The sequence below is a fragment of the Orycteropus afer genome, unplaced genomic scaffold (assembly GCF_000298275.1).
Source record: "Orycteropus afer afer isolate SDZICR_OR568_19922 unplaced genomic scaffold, OryAfe1.0 scaffold00350, whole genome shotgun sequence".
NCBI classification, from domain to species: Eukaryota; Metazoa; Chordata; class Mammalia; order Tubulidentata; family Orycteropodidae; genus Orycteropus; species Orycteropus afer.
This window is the reverse complement of record NW_006921937.1, coordinates 3,321,891-3,338,801: the sequence shown is the minus strand read 5'-3', so window position 1 is coordinate 3,338,801 and position 16,911 is coordinate 3,321,891. Positions and strand designations below refer to the sequence as shown.

The 16,911-nt window shown below is 35.3% G+C and overlaps 1 protein-coding gene across 1 annotated transcript in view; it reads right to left on the bottom strand.

Annotated features, from left to right (window-relative positions):
• MAN2A1 (mannosidase alpha class 2A member 1) overlaps nucleotides 1-16,911 on the bottom strand; it is a 296,885-nt gene that overhangs the window by 154,101 nt on the left and 125,873 nt on the right. The window contains exons 10-12 of the mRNA XM_042782502.1: nucleotides 14,141-14,323; nucleotides 9,693-9,807; nucleotides 8,034-8,101 (exon numbers count right to left, since the gene is read on the bottom strand). Coding sequence (XP_042638436.1) covers nucleotides 8,034-8,101; nucleotides 9,693-9,807; nucleotides 14,141-14,323 — 366 coding nt within the window. The remainder of the gene's footprint in view (nucleotides 1-8,033; nucleotides 8,102-9,692; nucleotides 9,808-14,140; nucleotides 14,324-16,911) is intronic.

Here is a 16,911-nt window from a genome sequence, read left to right as displayed (position 1 = left end):
GGAGACCAGGTTTGCTGGTCCAATAAAGCCTGGTGGAACCACTGAGACTATGGCCCCTAGATGCCCTTCAGGTCTGGAATTGAACCCACACCTGTGGTTTCCAGCCAAACAAAGTACAGGCATGTGAGTTCAACATTTACCTCAAGGAGAGAATAATCATGGGAGAAGGAAGGGCTGCTTATGCACAGGGAGACAGCTCAGGGCCCAGGAGAGTATGGAGGGATGGTCACTGAGAAGAGGTAACTATGGGGAGGAAGTGGGAGGGGAGCTGTTGCATTGTGGTAAACTGTGGTCAATGTGTGGTCAATGACATGAGACAAAGTATATGTGAACTGCTGTATGGAAAGTAAATTTGCTCTGTAAGTCTTCATCCAAATCACAATAAAAAAAAAAATTTTTTTTTAAAAATGGATAGGATATAGATGGGGGGAAAAAAAAAAGACAGATATTACTTATTTGGGAAGGCTGGTGTAGGAGGCCAAGAAAGAAAAGAATAGCTACAGGCCTGCCTGAGTACCTGGAAAAGTAGTCCCCTCCCTATAGAAAAATATTTGTCATTTTTGTAGTTGCTATTGTACCAGACTTTCTCAGTCTTGGAGACAGACATTATGAAAAGTAAAAGACGCTCTATATCTGCTTTTAGGAGAGCATGTTGGTTTTATTTCTAACAATTTATCACTGGAGCCTTGGTGAGTAATTGCATTTTTTCAGTCCAGTTCCATCAGCTTTGTAGTTTTAGGACATACTAGATTCTAGCAATAGGTTGATTGCCAAAACAAAGTTCCGGTGTTCCTGTTCAACATCTTCTATATTTTCAGATGAGTTTTAATGGGAATTCTGTCTCAGGGGTCTCCAGTAAGCCATCATTTAAATCAGATGTGTCAAGTTTTGTTTTGTTGTTAAATAAAATAAGTGTTACTTCATCTAACTCAATGTGTGGTTGAAAGAGTATTTCAAAAATTAATATTCATCAGTCTTGATGTCATAAAATAGAATTGTTAGGAGTAGAGAGAACACATTGAGGAGAGTAAGACTTTCTTCATTTTCTTCTCCAAAAACCTCTGTATTTCCCAGATAAATCAGGCAAAATGCGAGCCTAGATGGCAAATACCTATTATGATTATTTTATGTTGCTACCCAGACATGACTGCTCCAAAATTAGTTCTGGCCACTCATCAATGCAAAAGCATTAAACACAAAATGAACTAACATATCATGTCCAAGATGCCTCCCACTCCTAAGAAGCTTCTGGTTATTTAAATAATTTACTGTACTCTACTCAGTCTTTTGCATAAAATACCTCTTCTAAAAGTACTGCACATGATAACAGAACGAAAGTTGTTTCTGGATAATAAGAAAAGTGGTCAATCTACATCTCAAAAAAGTCAAAGTTAACAAAACACAATTTCAGATGGAACTGAGGAAAAAATAAACAAACACCTTTTACAAGTCATTTATTCTTAAATAGAATTATGAATTCATCACTCAAGCCCAATAGAGTATAAATTCATAAGTACAGTAATGCTATTCAAGACAGAACTAGAATAGCTCATTTTTTATTAATTTTAATAACAGTCTCCAGTACTGTCAGTTAGCACTTCTTGCATGAAAAGAAAAGTTCTAACACAGCTTAAAAAAGCAGAGACAGTCAGATGCTCTCAGAATAATAGAGAATCCAGGGTGTCAAATCCTAGCCAAATTATGTATTCTACTCATTACCTTGAATTTCAATGGTTTAATTTCAAAATACAGTCCACCATTTTAAACGAAACACTCAATCTTTTGATTTCGTATACTTACTATCCTGTTAACTAACTTCATATTTCTATACCAGCTTTCTAGTACATGACAGGATTGTGCAAAACCATTATAATACATGAACAACATGCAAACAAGCATAGTTCTTACACTAATTGTCATTGCTAATCCTTTTCCATGCTCCCCTCCCCAATATGATGATCAACAACAAGATAAGATCTATCTCAGCAGTGGCCGTTCCTAACAGACTCCAGTTTCTCAGACTAGAAACACCTTTGTCAAATCCTAGACTCTTAGTTCAGTCCTGAAGCCACAAATGACTCTAAAAAGTCTATTGTGTAATAAGTAATATTGCCAGAAACTGAGGAAAATTCTGTTTTCCTAGAAATTCCATTTCTTAACAGTAAAAATAAGGTTGTGAGCTTGTTTCATATAAAACTTCTGTTTAAATAACTAATAGAGAGATTACACACTTTGTTAGGTATATTCTTATTTAGTGAAGAAAATATGTTGATGAAATGGTGACAAATGAAAAATGAACCAAAGCCTTTAACCCACTGACACTATCATTATTACTAGAAGAGCCATTTAGCATAAACAATATTGAAATGGCACAAAGTGTCAGGAAAGTACTCTTTGTCAATTAAAAAGAAAGTCTCATATGTACAAACCTATCTGACATGGTCAACTAATTCAGCTATTTGGGAAAACCTTTTGTACTCACTCATTTTGAAGAGTCTTCAAAAATACACACTAAAAGGAATTCTGTAAAAGCAATGATTCTGAGATGCAACCTAAATTTTTCAGGTCTTATGGCATGAAACTCAAAAATCTCAAATGAGCACTTATTCAAATACTAAGCAAATTCAAACTCTTTTGAATTACTGTGGTTTATTATTCAGTAGTAATATTTGCTTTATTAGGTAAGTGTTTTATTAGGAAGCATTCTGGCAGGAAATCTCCAAATATCTGAAGAAAGAACTTCTGTCTGGGGAAAATATGTACAGATACCATATTTTCACACAGAATGTGAACTGTGTTCTAGGAATAGCTGCCATCTAAAGCTTAATATTCTTCTCAATCAACAATTAAATGTATTTCAACAAATCTGCACTGAATTTTTATTATGTTGAAGATAACACCATAAGTATTGTAGTGGAAATAAATCAAAGAAATTGTTCCTACCCACGAGTTTGCAACATGGTAGGATTTATTTCAAATAATTATACTAGCAGAATTAAGTCAGCATTTACTTTCAGCCACATGAGTAAGCCACTACAGACTAGATTTAGATGAAGTTTGTGAGTCAGTATCATTAACAAGGTAAGACTTGGGCACTTGGGGAGGAAGATGAGTTTATTTTGTGCATAAAAGGTATAGGAATTGTGGTGGCCAGCAGGTGAATTGTGGTAGATTGTCTCCAAAGAGGAGTGTCATTATTTTCTTTGCTCCCTGTGTATGCTCCTAACATCAAGGAAGAGAAAATAATTCTGCTGCCCTTGAATTCTAGCTTACCTTAGTGACTCATCTGACATACAGAAAATAGTGGAGAGGATCTTCTAGGAGGTCTGAGGCTAGATCATACGAAGTTCTGCCATTTCCACACAGACCTGTTAAGAGCACACACTTCTGGGACATTCCCTCTGGGAACGAGCGACCATAGTGAGAGAAACCCAAGTCATATGGAGAGATTGTATGTAGACGCCGACAACTGACAGACCCAAGTGAGGCATCAGCTAAGAGTTACAATATTAGCCACATGAGTAAGCCCTCTTGGATCCTCTGCCCAGTCGAGCTTTCAGGGAACTCCAGCCTCAGATTTAAACTGGCTGTACTATAATAAGATCCCAAGCAAGAACTGCCTAGCTGAACCCAGTCAATCCATAAAACAATACGAGATATCCAAAAACTAAACTCACTGCCACTGAGTCATTGCTGATTCATAATGACCCCCATTGGGTTTCCAAGGCTGTAAATCATTATGGAAACAGATTGCTCCATCTTTCTTCAAGGAAGCAGCCAGTGGATTTGAACCAGATTACCAACCACATGCCTTTACCACTACACCACCAGAGATCCTTCATGAGAGATATAGGAGCGTTATTTTAATGCACTAAGTTTTGAGGTACTTAGTTATAGTTACTACTTAGTACTTACTCCTAAAATAACTACTAGTTTACTTACTACTAAAATATTTGACTATCAGGTCATATTTCACTCAACAGACAATAAGAAGTCCCTGGGGAAGAGTAGCAGGCCCTTTCTCAGAGCTGTGCATTGGCAGATTCCTTTGACATAACATATAAAGAATTGTGGACGTAGAGAAATTAAAGAGGAAAAAAAGCCATGGCAGTAGTTCAAGCAAAGTGTAAATGATGGCTTAGACTAACAGGAAGACAGGAGGGGATGGATGCCAGAGATGGGTAGAGGTAAAATCCAAAAGACTCTCCAATTGATGAAATTAAGGAATTTTTTAAAAGGCAGAAATCAAAGATGGTTCTGCCTACACAGCTAAAAAGAGAATGATGCTACTAACCAACATTGAGATCCAAGGCAAAGAGTATATGGAGGAAGCCAGAAAACATTAGAGGTGCTTGGAGGTCATCCAGGGAGAACCATTCAATGGCCAAGTAAATGGCAATGTGGATACGGAGTGCCTTTGGAACTAAGCATTTTTTACATCATTATGATATTCTGAAACCACTTAAGCCCAGAAAACTTCCTTTGCTTTGCTGTTGTTATCAGTTGCCATCAAGTAGATTCCAAATCAAGGTGATCCCGTGTGTGCCAGATTAGAACTATGTCCCACAAGGTTTTCAAGGCTGTGACCTTTTAGGGGCAGACCATTAGACCTGTTTTCTGAGGTATCTCTGGGTGGGTTGGAATTTCCAACTTTTCAGTTAGTAGTTGAATGCTTAACTGCTCGTATTACCCAGGGACACCTCTTTCACTTTACCACATTGTTAATGATTTATTTTTCAAGCTAATGCCTTCTTCCAACCAAAAGAAAGAGATGTAGGACTCCTTAAGTAACTTGCTGAAAATTAAAAGTACATAATGGTAAATTTGTAATAGTGGTTTAAATAAATGACTTCCAAGCTGAAAAAAAGTTTCTACTTGAAAAATTGAATTTTCAGATTTTCAAAGGTTATCTCAATATAATTTTGATTATATTTATATATTAGGTGGTATTTCTAACTATCTGCCTTAAACAACATGTTCACCACGTGACTTCTGAGTTTATGCTGTGGCAAAGGTGGCTCCTGCCCTGCCTGAGACAAGATGCTGAAGGAAGACTGAAATCCTTCCACCTGTCTCAGGTTTTTTCCTGTATTATCAGAGTGTCTAATCCTGCAAGTTTGCGTGTTGAGTTTCTTTACAGCTAGTCTCCTTAGGCAATTACACAAGTAGAGAGAAAAAGAAACATGTATTTACATTTAGGGATTAATTAAGGCTAGACTATTTATGACTTGTCAGAATGCCCTAACTCTTAATCACGCTTGCTTTCTAAACAAAGATTATGAATTCACATATTAAATACTCCCATGAAGTAAACTAGGCACATCAACATGTATTATATCCCTTTCAGTAGGTTATAAACTATTTTTTAACTAAATTATGTTAGGTTATAGCTATAGCTAATCTGCTACCTGCATGATCAAATTCATTTACATGTATTATTAATAGTCTATGGGATTTAGATCAGTGTTTCTCAACCTTTGTTTCTCAATTATCACTTGCCTAAAAAAAAAAAGACTTTTTAAACATTTTTTTCATAATCACTCCCCTCATACTGTTTAATACTACAAATAAATTGTTCATATGCTTATGTACCATATGCATATCTGTGCTTTATAGATAAAAAAGAGTGAAATATTTTTCAATTGATTCCCATAACCAATTTTCACCCTCTTTTTTGGGGAGGGACTATCTCCCTCATTGAAAATAATTTCTTATTCAAATTAGTAATTTAATAATTTCTTATTCAAATAGGAAATATGTTATAATTAAAATAAAGCCAAGCTCTAGAATTATCATAGAAGGACAGTAAAGAATATGAAAGAGGCTCATAGCCACATTTCTGAAAAGTCCCATTTAAAGACTGAGAACTGCAGAAAATTACTTAACTTTCAGTATCTGCTAAATCATAGCATTTTAAAGACCATGATCATTCCTTCATTCTTCACCAATTTTACTGAGATCAGTAACTGAGATAATTTGTGGCTAACAAGTAAAATATAGATTTTGAAAACAAAAATACAAGAAGTTCTATGCACGAGGCTCTACAGTACAAAGTGGATAATAAAAACAAGAATCTGACCGTCAGAAGTATTCCCAAGGTCCCTAACTATGGTGGCATTGACATTTAGTAGAACAGAATTGTAAAGAAATATTAAGATGAAGAGCACTATTTACATATACACGATTTAAAAAAAAATCAGAAAATGATCATTTTATTAGTAGCCTCAACCAGTCCATGTATGATTACCTATAATTAAAAATCTTCAATATTAAAGCTCAGAAGTATTTTTCTCCTTGATTAATCTACCTGTATCTCTTAACTTCCTTCCTCTAGAATAAATAAGGGTAAGATATCAGTGACTGCTGGCTAAGGCTGGGACAGTATGGGAAAGGGAAAAGCCACAAGGCATATACCTTCCTCTGACCCACTGTGGTCCCAAGCACATCTCATTCTACCCACTTACACCAACCTACTCACCCCACCATATGTTCGTAGGGAAACCAACGGTAGGTATTTAGAGCTACAAAAGACAATAGGGTGATTGTGAGGTAGGGTACAAATTACCTACGCAAGAATAATTAGTTTTATAATCAGCAAAAACAAAGACCTTCCCCACCCAAATAAATGAGTTTAAAGGTTAATAGATAAGAGGATTATGCACAAGTAGATTTACTAACACCACGGTTCAACAGGGACATAATATTTCAGGAACAGGCATACAACATCAAATGCATTGAAGTATTATTCATTTTGAAACAAAGAAAGTCATAATGCTTTATAATTTTATCAGATTTTTCTTTCACTGTCCTTATTTTTTCATCCTAACAGACCTAGCAAACTGAAAGCTTTTCAAACTTCAACAATGTTACTTATACTTTAATATTACTACAAAATAGTTATTTATTTTCTTGTTCTAAGCTACAAGAAGTCTATAAAGTCTCTACTCAATGATGAAATTTAGCTTTAGTCTAAGCCTAAGTGAAATCTCAACTTTTCCAGTCACTCTATACATATTTTTTTCTATAATGTTCAGGTCCATATGTTTTCAATGGGAGCTCTGGCGATGTAGTGCCTAAGGCATTTGACTGCTAACCAGAAGGCTGGTGGTTCAAATCCACCAGCCACTCCTTGGAAGGAAGGTTCAGCAATCTATTTCTGTAGTGATACTGCCTTGAAAACCCAAGAAGGGGTCACTATGAGTCAGATCCAACTCAATGGCAGTGAGACGGAGAGAGGAGTTAAAATGAATTATGCCTTACATGATTAAACTTTTAGCCAACAATTTGGAAGACATAAAACTAAACTTCTCGATTTAAGAAAGGAAAAAGTCCTATTTAAAAAATAATATGCTGGCTCTCTGGGTACACTGCAAAATGATCTACTGATTGATATAAAGCAGATGATTTGATGATTAAAAAAATAGTGATAAAACAATAAAACACTTCCTTGTAAATAAGATAGCACCACTGAATAAAGGCCTGGATTTTAGTTCAACTCAACACCTTTCCCACTAACTTCAGCACAAAGCGATAGCAGTAAAAGGAGGCTTTGTGACAAGCACAATGTATCTAGTGAGTAATTCACATTAGGAACCCAGATCTTTAGTAATAATCATCTTTCTTCTCTCATCTTAAATAAATAGGACCAACGAATTCATGAAAACAAGATAACTAAGGAAAATGTCATTAAACAAAAACAATCTAAACATAGACAGTATTAAATAAGAATTTTTTTTCATAAAGATATATGTTTACCATCTTATATGAAGTATATGTGAGAAATATTAATTACATAATAGTTTATTCCACAAATGTACCAAACACTGTGTTACCTATTAGCATTGAACATGATACAGATCTTGGTCTCAAGCTCAGACTGATAGAAGAAAACCCATTTCTTCAGTAATTTTTAAATTAATATATTGAATACTGAAATACTGCCCCCAAATATATGCTTTAGAGACAAGAACTATGAAAACTAAAAAAGTCAAACCAGAAAAGTGTTAAAGGTTTACGGAAAATTAAGTATTTACCTTGGGTCCGTACTCAGCCTTATAATATTTTTCTGTGGCAGAGAATCTTGTGATTTTTGTTCCATATCCTATTAAAAAAAAATTACTTTTAAAATTCAAGTTTCAAAATTAGCTAGGTAATAGTATCTGGCAAAAAATTTTAAGAAAGGCCATTAAGAAGGGAAAAAAACCCTCTTTCTAGCTACTTCTTGTTGTTATTAGTTGCTGTTGAGTTAATTCTAACTCATGGAGGTAATACAACTCATGAAAGTAGTAAGTTCTCTCATCAGACTGAAAGACCCTATGAATAAATGTAAGTTTGAGTAGACAGTTCCACAGAGTTTTCAAGGCTGTGACCTTTCAAAAGCAGATCACAATGCATATCTTCTGAGTTGCCTATATTGGTTTTAACCACCAACCAATAGGCCAATAGTCAAGTGTATAACTGTTGGTGCCACCCAGAGATAAAGTCCATCAAGCTTCAAAATAAAAAATCCTTCTGTGTGTGTGTGTATGTATGTGTGTGTGTGTGTGTAGTTAGATTGCTAGTACAACATATGCTACAGGAGAAGACCAAACTGAGGCTATAGTCTACAATGCATAGCTCAAACTAGAAACAAAATAAATCAGAGTTCCAGGGACAACTCTACAAAGGGTTTTACTACCTTACATTTGTATACTTTTCGAATCCTTTAGAAATGTATGTTCATTTCATGCAGTTTTTACATTATTATGGAAATATATAATTATGACTTGATCACGAGCACCAAATACATGAAAATATTAAAGCTTCATCTCTGATTCCTGACATGTAAATTCAAATTACATGCAAAATTACAAAGCCTATCACTCACTACACACGCCATCCACTATTTTCTCTAGGCCTCAAGGTAAATGCACAATGAATATAAAATGTTAGTTGTCAAGTGAAAGAGAGTTACAATTAACTATTTTGTCAATTATTCTTCCTTGCTGTAGATGAAATAAAGAAGGAAAAGTGTGCTTCTCCCTTTTTGTTGTATTAGTTCATATGACTGTCACCATACGAGTCACGGCAGATATTATCCTCCCATTTTATAGGGAAAGGAGTGAAGGCACAGATGTTTAGTAAATTTTTCAAGGCCCATGCCATCAGGTACAGGGTTTGAGGCTATAGCTGGTCTAATGCCTCAATTATTATTATGTCACACACCTGAGCACAGCCCACAGTATGGATTTCAGCCTGAAGTCAGAACACATTTTGGGATTATTAAAATTCAAGATTAGCAAAAGATTCAGGGCTGACAAAAACTGAAATGTCAAGGGAGTTCTAACTAAAACCAAGCAAAACAACTAAATATAACACTGGTTGAGTTGCCTCACAGTATCACGTTAGTAGTATTCTGAAAGCCCAGCTCATACATTTTACACACACATTTCATTTTTCAGCCTTAGGTTTAGTCAGAAGTACCTTCCATTTGACTCTACCTGAACAAAATACATGTATACATCAAATACAGAGAGATTTACAGGAAAGAAGGACCTACGTATAAATCATATAAAGCGGCACAAAACCTTTCAAATAATGTACCAATAACTGTATTTCAATGTATATTTTCATTGAACTTCTCATCCCCTTTTTCAATCCAAGAACAAAAGAATAACACGTTCTTATGATGCATATAAAAGATAGCAACTAACCATCTCTAAGAAGTTATCAGAAGAGTAAGAGTCATACGTATGCTTGTCCTTTAAAATAAGAAGAAGTGCAGAATCTCCAATTATCTTCTTCAAATTCATTAGTGAATGAAAAAGTCTGTGAATAAAAATATTTTACTAATCTGAGAAGTAATTCAAAAATCTGCATACAATATTCTTAGTTTCTTTAACAATGGCCAAACACCAGTAACTTTATCCTGTGATCACAAAGTGAAACTTACAATGAACCTGTAAGAAACTGGTTATTTTTCTTCAAGAACTAAGAACTGAGAAAAAACGTTAATTAGAAGATTCAACGGGTAAGATTTTAAAATAGAAAATTTTCTGGATGTACCTGAAACCATTTACTCAAATTTCTTATACTTTCTACGAATATTGTACCAAATAATAAGAATAACCAGCATGATTTCCCCAACAGCTATAAGGTATTCTATCAAACAACGACTGATACATTAAGAGAAGCTTTAATACGAGTTGAAACAAAAAGAAAAGAAGACATAACTCAGTTCACAAAAAATTCAATCAGTATACACCATCACCCCAGAATTCAAATAGATATCTTGTTGTATTTAATTGGACACTCTTGCACAAAAGAAGTAGACGAGAGAATATTTTACAGATCTAGATAATGAAATTGTCTTCATCCTTCTTACTTTTCTTGGCCACTGAAATTTTAACCATATTGTATTTTTGTATCTGTGGTGTCAAAAGTATGTTTATGAATCAATTCATTCAAGATAAATTCTGGAGCACAACCTCAGTCTGTTACCAGCTATTCCTGAAGCACTACAAATTGGCGGGGGGGGGGGGGGGGGGGGGGGGGGGGGGGGGGGGGGGGGGGGGGGGGGGGGGGGGGGGGGGGGGGGGGGGGGGGGGGGGGGGGGGGGGGGGGCTTGCTTGATGTTTTCTTCAAATTCAAATTCAGTCATATTTCTCTCAGGGTCTATGGAGGCATCCTAAGTAGATACACACTGAAGAAATGTGTAGAGAAACGCTGATGTTCCTGAAATAACTATCAGAATGAATCTATGTACTGTTTTCCTCAACACAGAAAGCAACTTTGGACCTAACGCCTTAAAGACATTTTTTGTTCGCATGCAATAACAAAAAAATATCAATAAACATATTATCGATGACTTCTTTTTGCAGAGCATTAAGATGTTCTTTAAAGACTAAAATAACCATGATCAATAATTTACTAATTAAATATACTGACATAGTAAATCTATAACTTTAGTACTATAATCTTATGTATTTGAGTTCACGTCATCATCTAGCTGTATTTCTTAGTCCTATTCAAATATTTTGGAGCTCTGGTAGTGTAGTACCTAAGGCACTTGACTGCTAACCAGAAGGCCAGTGGTTCAAATCCACCAGCCACTCCTCGGAAGGAAGGTTGAGCAACTACTTCCGTAGTGATACTACCTTGGAAACCCAAGGAGTCCCTGTGAGTCGGATCCGACTCGATGGCAAATAACAACATTCAAATGTTTTCCTAGAAATTAATAAGTACTCTCAAAAGACTGAAAGACCCTATGAATAAATATAGCTCAGTCAACAAAACAAGACCCTCAGTCTAAGTTTCCTTCTATTTTCTACATGGTCATCTTTACTCTTTAAATAGTCAGAACCTGGAGAATGAGAAACAAGTTCTTCACCAGCTAAAACCTTATACGCATTACAGGGTATTAAAGAGTCTTACTTCCAATTGTGTGAAGTCACGGATGGATGCCCACATCCTAAAGGCACATATGTACCTGTCTACTGAGATAAGCCCTAAAGACTCTAACACAGCATTCTCCAAATGTTTTCTAAGGATATAAAAAGATATTTTGCTTAAAAGTAAACATGGCAAATAAATTTGGGAAACATTGGGCAAAACAAAATTCAAAATGTTTCATCAATGTGGGACTTTTCAGAGTTACTAATATCCTAATACGAAGTTAATCCTGTTTACATGAAATACAACTCCGGAAACACTGTCCAGGAACATTTACAATTTTCCAGTTTGTTGTCACTGCTATTATTTTAAGATGTCAGAATGCCTGCTCTTAACAATTTGACAGGTTAGTTCCCTCACCCTCACCTTTATCCTTTCTTCAGTTTTCTCTTACCTACCTTAATTCCAATTGAGCAATAGGTAGAATTCTAAAACCCTCCTTCTAATTGGCCTCATTACCATTTTGTCTGGGAGCTCTGGGAGCATAGTGGCTAAGACACTTGCCTGCTAACCAGACGGCTGGTGGTTCAAACCCACCAGCCACTCCTCGGAAGGAAGGTTGGGCAATCCTACTTCTGTAGTGATGCTGCCTCGGAAACCCAAGGAGGGGTCGCTATGAGTCGGGTTTGACTCGACGGCACATAACAACAACAACAACAACCATTTTGTCTTCAGCTCCAAAAACTTCCATTTTCCACTTTTTAAGCCGAATCTTCATTACAGTGTCCCAGTCTCATTCATTTCTTCCCACCACAAATAAAATTAACTTCCAAGTGTGACATGATGTATTCTCACTCTCCAGTTTATGATTATATAAACATTCAATCTACAGCTGAGAACATGACTATAAGGGTCACCTTTAGGATGGAAAAGAAGAAAGCCAGAAGGGCGTGGATCCCTGATGACACTGTGAAGCTGTCAGATCTGAACCAGTTGCCTGCAGACTTCTTCACACAACATAAAAATACACAAGATAGAATTTACTCTCGTTCCAGATGCTGTTTTGAGAGCCAAATGCAATTCCTAAGCCACACACCCTTAATAATGACATTTCTGACAATATCTGAAAGAACAGTAGTCAATAATCTAAGTATAAAAGAATACACAATGCTAGCTGCTTCTCTGTTTATAATTCTTTAACTTGTGTTTTGAAATTTCCTACTTAAAATGCCTGTGCTAATGACTTGATAATCATTTGTAACTTTTCAATGAAGTGTGAAGTGGTCACAGAGCAAATTTATAAATGTCGAATTCAATTTGAGAATTACTATGTCATCTTTTATTTCCTCTAAAATGCAATTTGTACTGAGAGGTTTTCTTAAGTTAAAAGTAATGCAAAATATATGGAGGAAATAATGACTAACCCTCTGGAAAGGTCATGAGACAGAAAATGTTCTATAGCAAAAACTCAATGACCTGTACCCAAACCTCTTTTCAACATGGTAGCCAGACAGTAAGTGAAAAGGCAATATGGGAGAATAACTCCTCTATTTCTTCTTAGGAGCTTTGCTCTTGTCTGCTTGTAAGCAGTCACACATTTAAACTTTCAATAAACCAAGAAGGCATGAACAAGTGAAAGGGAAAAATAGAGGCTATGAGCTTTCTTTCAAAAATGCTTTCTATGGAAAAAACACCAACATCATTATCTAATGAGTGTTTTCCACTTTTAGTACAGTTCAACCTTGACAGATAATGTCAAACACATTTACTACAGAAAACCAAGAAGATATTCAAGATACTACCCTGAATATTATTTTTAAGGACTGACTCAGGTTCACTAATGAAACCTCAAGAATGTTTTTTCCTCTAACTTTGGTAAAAGAAAAACAATATTGCAACTGAAAATTTAATACTCACTATAATTAATAAATACCAATTTGGGATCAACTTTTAATGTTGATTTTATATGCTCTGTACACTTTTCACATACAGGGATATTTTCACAAAGTAAGTCTATAAGTTTTTAAGAAAATTACAACATATCTTTAATGATTTAAAAATATTATCAACATATACCTTTGAACTTCTACTTCCTCATTCATCTGATAACTGAAGTGTTACTCCCTCATTCATCTGATAGCCCATCAGAGAGCTAAAAATACCTTTGATATCAACACCCAGGCCATCCTTCTTATCCCCAATACCTTAGATCATCCATATATGACAAGATCTCTAGGTCCTTTTCCTTCCTGGCTATGCTTTTCAGTGAAGTCTATTTTTGGGGGGAGGGGGGGAGTGGCCAATAACATTCACCAAAAAAAAAAAAGATGCATCTAAGAACAAGTGGATAAGAAAAAGGATGAAAGCAGACTGGTATAAAATGAAGTGGGCCTCTTCATCTCACTGGATTATAACTACAATATACTTGATGTCAAATTCTTGGTCAAAAAGGAAACCTCAATTATCACACTGTACTCATGAGAAAATAGGATTGGCTTTATAAAACTGTTTTACTATTCTTTTCCAGAAAGGTACTGCAATAAAAAGTTGAGACAGCTAGTGTTCTTGTCAACTGATTTCTTGGAACATACTTTGAAAGATGGTATTTCTGTCTGTTTATTTTCTTTTGCTAAAGTAATACTTATAAGGGATACCATTATTAACGCAGACTGACAGATATTAAAAACTTTACCAAAAGATGTATCTATGACTCAAATTCTAATTTTAAAAAAAATCCTTTTTAAAGATCACTCTTCAGTAATTACATTACCTGGTACCATAATCCACAACTACCCAATCTTTTGCGGTTCCTGTGATAGCATCATGATGTTGAAACAGTCCCAGATTCCTTCTGGCTTCTGTCAGTGCCATGTAATGTGATGATGAAAGAAATTTACTTATCTTGTATTTCTGAGCTTGTCTCAGGGCGAAATAGTAAAGGATTTCAGCAGCCCTAGTTGCATAAAACAATCATTAATTTTCATTTCAAAACTAATATTTTGCTTTACTATCTAAAATATATGACATTGATACCTTCGTAAATGGTTTTTATTTAACTCACAATTTCTGTACACTTGAAGAAATCTATTGATAATAAACATTTCTTATAAAACTATCAAAGTATGCATTAGGGACTGAATTGTGGGCACCAATAACATATGTTGTAATTCCTAACACCTATTGTTTGGAAAGGAGCACTGGTGGCATAGTGCCTAAGGCATCTGACTGCTAACCAGAAGGCTGGTAGTTCAAACCCACCAGCCACTCCTCAGAAGGAAGGTTGGCAGATTGACTTCCGCAGTGATACCACTTCGGAAACCAAAGGAGGGGTTGCTATGAGTCGGGATCATCTCACGGCAGTGACTTTGGTATAGCTTCAGAAGTAATCCCATTTGGGAATATCAGTGTAGGGTGTATCTTACACCAATCACTTTTGAGACAGAAATGGAACAGATTAAGCACAGAAACAAGCAAGAATGAATGGGGAGAGAAAGATGCTATGTGGAGATCTCCAACGAAAGCCAAGAAGAATGCCAGAGAAGCTGAGACAGGATTTTCCCCCAGAGCAGAGAAAGCCTTCCCCTTGATTCACTACCCTAAATTTAGACTTCTAGCCCCCTAACCTGTGAGAAAATAAATTATGTTAAAGCTACTCACTTGGAGCATTTCTGTTATAGCAGCAGTAAGGAAGTAAGACAGTACACATCTAATATATTTAAATTCTCAATTGTCAAAGAACCCTGGGTGTACAATAATAGTGGCCCTTGTTCCAAATGATGCTAAAGAGAAGCCAGCACTACTTAGCAGCAAGATAGGTTCATTTATGTACAACATAATGAAAAGTTATCTGAGCAGTAAGAAGTGATTAATTCTCTCTGTCCTTACCTTGGTGATGAGGGTCGGATTAAGTGTCGAATGACAACATATAACAACTATAGAAAATTTAACAATGTAAACTAAAAGATGATGAAACATATGTTGTCCTCCTCTTTTATTTTAAAGAAAAGAAAAAACACTTTAGTCTAAGGGTAGGATTTAAGTAAGAATATAGGAATATGTGTTTTCTATTTTATGTTTCTTCATCAGGCAACATGGTTCAAGACATTGCTATTGCTGTTGGGTGCCACTGAATTGATTCCGACTCACAGAAACTCTATGGGACAGAGTAGAAGTGCCCTCACAGGGTTCTCTAGGCTGTCATCTTTACAGGAGTAATAACCAGTCTCTCTCCCAAGGAGCCGATGGGTGAGTTCGAACTACCAATCTTAACCTAGCACTTAATTTCAGGTCTCTAAAAAGCTCCTTACAAGGAGACATATGATTTCAGAGAGTAAAAATTATTAGAAAATTCTTTATGCTAAATGTTACTGAAGATTAAGAGAGAAAAATAAAGGCATCTTAAAAAAATGTATTAAAATATCAGGAAAAAGGAAATATTGGAAGTGTGTCTTTTGCTGTTGGTTGGTTTTAAAAAAATGATGAGTTCTTTTAAATTGTAGATATAATCAAAGATTCTAAACATTCTCTACTTTAAATTTTAACTTTCCCTAAAATCCTGGCACAAAAATCACTAAATTTGAATTAAGTAAACGGTGTATATGTGCTCAAAAATAACCACAGCTAATATAATATTCCTAGTTTCAAAAAGAGTACCTATTTATATACAGTGCCAGTAAATCAACTCCTGTGGAGTTGATTCGAACTTGGCGACCCGATCTGTTGCTGAGCAGAACTGCTCCACGGGGCTTTCAAGCCAGTGACTTTTTGGAAGAAGACTGCCAGGCCTTTCTTCCAAGGCACCTTTGGGTGGGTTCAAACTGCAAACTGTTGATTAGTAGTCGAGTGCTTAAACCCTGGGTGGTTTGTGCCACCCAGGGACTCCGAGTTACTTACACGAAAGTTCACTTTTTAACATCTGTATTATCTGTATATTTAATGAATATATATTTATACATAAACATACCTCAAAATGTTAAAAAGTCAGTTAGTGGGTTTTTAAATACTTCTTTATATTTTATTCACATTTTAATGTATGCATGAGGATGAATTATTGCTATTATCAGATAATTAATTAATTTTGAAATTATTTTATATTTTTTAAACAATTTGTAATATGTAACTATTTCACCTTAAATATGTTCAATAAATTAATATTAAGGCAACATTCACAACTTCATGTTGCTAAAAATTATCTGACAATTAAGAATCATTAGCAGCAGTCTAAGAGAATTTCCACATTACACTAGCACTTGCTCTATTTTATCACCGAAAGTTTAGAAAACATGACAGATAAATGATTGACAATCTTTTGGTAAGAATGCACAAATCTCTGTGACACAGAAATACGCTATTACTATAAAGACAATAATATGTATTCATCTGGTACATTTGTGACTATCCCAAATAATAAACAGTAATAGTAATAAAAACATACACTAAGTCAACCAAAGCACAATTCTATAGGAAATTAATTAATTTTATAAAATGCCTTTCCAAAATGTATTATGTATTATTTCTACCAGTACACATATATATATATAA